Below are 6000 nucleotides of genomic sequence, written 5' to 3'. Positions count from 1 at the left end.
AATTTAATTTAAATTTTGAATTCTTAAAATTTTCAAATTATATCAAGTCTAAATTAAATTAAATTTAGCTTAAATTTTTTAATAACAATTTTGATAGAAATTTCGATTTAAATGGTCGGTAGGCATATCTGTAATGAAATAATATATGACTATTCACAGAGTAATAGCGCGCTGACCACCCTGCTTAGGGGGGGGGGGGGGGGGGATAGCTAATGACCACTTAAATTGGCAAGTCGACTCACGTTTTATACGCCCTGGTCGTCTCAGCCTTCATTTTCCAATATCTAGCAAGGGATAAAAATATTTCATTGCAAACCGAGCAACTACAACTAATTTCAATGAACTCAGTCCAAAACATCTTGAAGGTTAATAAATGCAAATATATAAAAAGCAATTATGAGATGACAAGCCTTTATCAATTACCTCATCATCGTCTTATTAACTACAATTGTCTTGCATGCAATAGGAGGAAAGTGAAACTCATCTATATAGTCAGGGCTGCCTTTCAATTCAATCGTGTCTCCTGCATGATGGCTACTCCATTTACTGTTCAGGATCATTCAGAACACTGTTTGAGAAGTGTGTGTAATGGATGCACATATTGTTCTGGAACAGTGTTCAGTCTATTACATATGCGTTCAACCATGATTTTATAATTGTTCGCATTATACACAGTATAATGATTTCGTGTATTTTCATGTCTAAGTGCACTTTTTAGGCACTTTTACACATTGAACCTCTCACAACTATAACCTGTACAAGGGCGTAAATCCTGAGAGGGGGGCACCCCCACACTTTTGGCGTAGGAGGAGACGAATATGTAATTGTATATACATACCATAGTGTCGTATCAGAGGCGGATCTAGGGTCAACAGTCGACAGACGTATTTAAGGTATATTAAATAAGAATTTAATACTCCGAACAAATGAAATGGAGCCGGCTGCTGCACGGACGCTCGGCTAGGAAGACGTGAAGTTCATCACGTTTGCATACACTGCTGAAAACTCTTATGACTCCAGATAGTTTTTTTAATGTACAGTGCAAAATGCAAATATACTCAAATTGATCATGAACTATACCTAAAATCAAAACAAAAAATATTTATTACAGTATATATATAATTCTTTATTAAAAACCAAACGATTACTGTTAATCAAAAGAAGGCTAAAAATTCGTGGTTTTCTTCATGGCTATCTTTTTGATATAAAACACAACAGAATACGTACAATGAAGTATAATACAAGATACAATTTTATTTTGCTGGTGCTTATCACGATTAAATATAGCTATATCATTGTGCTGTCCTCTACAAGTGTTAAGTCAAAGTGTTGCCAAAGAAATTAATTGTTTTCAAAAACGACCAGGTTGGCTTCTATCTTCTATGATAGATCATAACTCATGGTTAGTGTTATAAGTCATAACCATGTTTTGAATAGGAGCTTTGAATACGGGCGTCAGTCAGGGAAACGTCTTTATCCCCCCGGTTACACAAACTTCGCATCCCCACTTTTTCTGACCATAGAATATTTTTGTTCTAAAGCCTTTAAGTTACAGCTTACAACAATACAATAAATAAAACGTTTTTCGATAATTTGGTAAACGCCATATATACACCAGAGGATTCACAGCAAAATTGAGGTAAAATAACCCATAAAGAATATGCGTCGTAATCCATGCTGATGGACTATCCATTAGCGGAGCCTGAAATATTCGAAAGTTAAAAAATGTTGCGGAAGGCAGGATACAAACGATTTGAATACAAGCTACAAAACTAATAGTTCTGAGGAAACGTTTTTCTTTCATAACTCGTGCCTGCCCCTGTCGATTTGAAATATTTTCTGGAGCAAAGTTTCTGTACTGCTTCTTCAACTTATAGTATGTTAACCCATACATCACACATGAAAATATAATCACCGCCCCTGCGAAAAAGTTAATGACCAGCGTCGCTACTTCGCCAATTTTGTTCAAAGGGTCTAATAGGAAAACCTTCGTAGAAATTCCAAATGAAATCAGCCAAGTACAAATCAACCATACGATGAGACGCTTTCCTTCCATCAAAATTCGATATTTTATGGGATATACAGTCATTAGAAACCGATCCATTGAAATTATCGCTATCGTGAAAATGGATTCGCTCATGCAAACGTGCTTGGCGAACAGGAGAACCGAGTGCCAAGTGCCAAGGAAATGACGATGAACGAAATAAATCGGAGAGATGAGACTGGTCAGGAGATCCGAAATTGCCAAATTTCCCACGAGATATGTTCCTGAGTTCTTGAAGCATTTCAGAGGATCCTTGATGAAAGCAACAAAAAGGAACATGTGAGCAATTACACCAAAAATGCAGATAGAAACAGAAAATATGCTTGAGTACATCATTTTTATCTCAGTCAAAACATCGGAAGTGTTATGTGCCATAGTTCGAATGGTGATCTTAGCCTTCGTTTTCCTCTTCTAGAGGCAACGGAGCAAAACACTCTTATTGCAATTCTGATAGTTAATACTTGTTTTAACGAAGTATTTAATGTTAATATATGAGCATACTGAACTAAACAGCAATAACAAGATGACAAGCCTTATTGACCTCGTTATCGTCTTAATTATTAAAATTAGCTAATAAGTCGTCATCTAATCTCTTAATTGTACTTAATGCAATTATAAGACACCTAAACACAGGCGGATCTCCGAAAAAATCTCCCTTCAAAAAAGCCGCTTCCTATAAGCAAAATATACCTTCAATTTTCGAGTGTACCATATTCTAGTATATTCGACCATAATCGAGTATACCATATTCCTGTATATATTAGACCATGGTCGAGTACACCATACTTCGGTATATTCGATCATGATCGAGTTTTCCATACTTCGGTATATTCAACCATGGTCGTGTATTCCATATTCCGGTATTTTCGACCATTATCGAGTATACCATATTCCTGTATATTCAACATGGTCGAGTATACCAATCTACGGTATATTCGACCATGGTCGAGTATACCGTATTCCGGTATATTCAACCATGGTCGAGTATGCCATACTTCGGTATATTCGACCATGGCCGAATATTCCCTATTCCTGTATATATTCGACCATTATCGAGTATACCATATTCCGGTGTATTCGACCATGATCGAGTATACCATATTATTGTATATTTGACCATTGACGAATGACGACGTCAAATGGGCAGGCGAGCGCCGCTGCGCCGCACGTTTGCAGTGGGGACGAAGCACACAGTCACATACGACCGGGGTAGTTGCAAACGGCCCAAGTTCAAAGGACATTGTGCGCACTCGCATTCTTATAAGCCTGGTTTTCTTCAATCGTAATCGTCGTGAACAGTCATTTTCCCCTATATGACATTTTTCAGGACCAAATGAAAACCCTGCATTGCAAATCTTAACCGAAGTCGACGTTATCCCTTGAAAAGTTGACGATTCTCGACATCTGCACAAAACATCTTTCCATCCACGGAGGGACGCTGCCCCATTTCTCCACTGGACCACGCCGACTTCGCCTTTCGTTTCCTTGAAAAAAACATGATTAATGATTACGACATTTTAAAACCAGCCTGCCTTTAAATACTGCATGTTTTTATTAAATATTATAAAAATTGTTATTAATTGTAAATTTCATTATAATAAGTATATATAAGGTATATATAGTTACTCAGCCTATGTGTAGTAAAGCTATTATCCCCTTTTTTTTGGGGTAGGGTCATTGAAAATGAAAAGCTGTGATGAGACGAAGATAAATGATGGGTCTGGCCAACGTATAGCCGCTATACTACACCTTTCTCCGGCTCCCGGCAGCTGTCTCCGAGATTTGTTGAAATACAAGTTCAACAATAATTTCTTCAAGAGAACATTTTAATTAAAATTTCTCATTATTAAAATTAAAACTGTTATTAAAATAAGTTTTGAAACTGTAAGGCTGTCAGAAAATTACGAAACACACCGAAGTGCAACCTGCACTAACTAAGCTTCCAATGCACGCCATTGTGGTATGGCAAATAACAGCTCCGCTTCCGATGTCATTATTGGACTGGAGTACCCAAACATTTTGCCTGTTTTTATCTGTATTTTTGGTGCAATCGCTCATGTATTCCTCATCGTTGCTTTCATCAAAGACCCTCTGAAATGCTTCAGGAACTCAGCAACATATCTCGTGGTAAACTTGGCTATTTCAGATCTCCTGTCCTGTCTTATCTCTTCGACTCTTTTCCTTTGGCGTTATTTCTTTGTCACCTGGACCTCGATTCTGCTGTTCCTTGCTAATGTTAGCGCAGGATCATCCATTCTAACGATAGCGGCGATTTCAATTGATCGCTTTCTTCTGACCGTATATCCCATAAAATATCGCGTTTTGATGAACGGAAAACTTATCGTCCTGTGGTCGGCTTGTACTTGGCTTATTCCTTTCGGACCTACTGCAAAGGTTTTTTTATTCCCTTCAGCCAGCACTAGCGACATGGAAATGCTTCTCATTAACATTTTCGCAGGAACAGCAATCATATATTCGTGCGTGATGTATGGGTTAACATATTATAAGTCGAAGAAGCAGTCCAGAAACTTGGCTTTAGAAAATATTTCAAATCGACAGGAGCAGGCACGAGTTATAAAAGAAAAACAGTTCTTGAGAACGATTATTCTTATAGCTTGTATTCAAATAGTTTGTGTCGTCCCTAAGACGATTATGTTCAATGATTATATATTTCAAATATTGGTTACAGACGGCCGTTCCGCTCTAATTTGGGGCCGTATTCTTGCTGGACTTTTTTACCTCAATTTTTCTGTCAATCCTCTTGTGTACGTCTGGCGCTTACCAAATTATCGAAGAACGTTTTCTTTATTGTATTGTTGTAGGCGCCAAGACAGATAAGGCCGAAGTCGACACAACGTAACTTAAATTCTTTTTACTTAAGTCTATACGACTATAGTATAAATCAATACCCGGCTATATCCAAAAGGTTTTGACCACTTAATTGTGCACGAGAAACTAAATGAAACTTGTTAAATATGTTTATATTTGTATGAATATTAAAAATAAACTTTATTTTAGCACAGAAAATCTCCATATCGAAACAGTACACTCTTTAGCACACTCATGCAGTTATTGCCAATGTGTTAACATGATAGCAACTCATTATTGACCTCGCTTAGTTCGGTCTATACTGTGAAATATCAGACCGAGGTATTTTAGTATGCAAAAAATGGTCTGATATTTCACAGTATATACTGACCGGAACAAGCGAGGTCAATAATCTGAGGCCGGTTGTATGAAAGCCGGATAGCGTTGAAGTCGCCTGTTGTGCATGGGTATACAACTTTGATTAAATCTTAGTATTCCTAAATTGAGGCTTCTTTTTAATAATCGTTCGTTCCAAAGGTGAAATTTTATTGTGTTTCAAGCAATTTTAGAGCGGTTGAAAATTAAATCACCATGCAGTGGGTAGCGCTATCCGGCCTTCGTACAACCGTCCCCTGTTTATTATATATGACTAACTTCATGAGATATCTGGGATACTGCATTTCATCCACGAAGTTACATATATTTATTCATCCTCTGACAATGTTGACAAAAGCTTGGCAGAAATCGAATGGTTCCCTATAATAGTTCTCATAAACTATAATAGTTCCCAAGAAACGTTTTTCTTTCGTAATTCGTGTCTGCTCTTGCCGATTTGAATTTTAACTCGCGGTCATCTATTTTTTGCAAAAATATTTACAAAAATGAAGACGAAAAAATTGATTAAAAAAACATTAAATAGAAGGTTTCTGAGAAGGTCTCTGATAATTTATGTTTCATTAAACTATAGGCTTCATAAAAGATGCCTTTTAAAAGCACTTAGATATAGCTTTGCATCTGTAGAGAGTGCATTTACATATTCATATATTCATGTTAACAGGCCTGTAAAGACAATGGATTTGAAAAGAAATTAATCTTGCACAACATGAATATATGAATATGTGCCCCATCCCCCAACTATCGCCTCCCGT

General features: G+C 37.0%; 1 protein-coding gene across 1 annotated transcript; it reads right to left on the bottom strand.

Moving 5' to 3' along the window:
• Window positions 1-1173: 1173 nt before the first annotated feature.
• On the bottom strand, window positions 1174-2996 carry LOC114517817 (alpha-1A adrenergic receptor-like). Its single transcript, XM_028537644.1, has one exon. It carries the CDS (start codon window positions 2378-2380, stop codon window positions 1550-1552), a length of 831 nt encoding a protein of 276 aa, XP_028393445.1. The 5' UTR covers window positions 2381-2996; the 3' UTR covers window positions 1174-1549.
• Window positions 2997-6000: the final 3004 nt, after the last annotated feature.

Source organism: Dendronephthya gigantea, unplaced genomic scaffold (genome assembly GCF_004324835.1).
Source record: "Dendronephthya gigantea isolate DGI-Jeju-01 unplaced genomic scaffold, DenGig_1.0 000000F, whole genome shotgun sequence".
NCBI classification, from domain to species: Eukaryota; Metazoa; Cnidaria; class Anthozoa; order Malacalcyonacea; family Nephtheidae; genus Dendronephthya; species Dendronephthya gigantea.
Note: the sequence above shows the minus strand (reverse complement) of the source record. Positions and strands in the feature narration are given on the sequence as shown.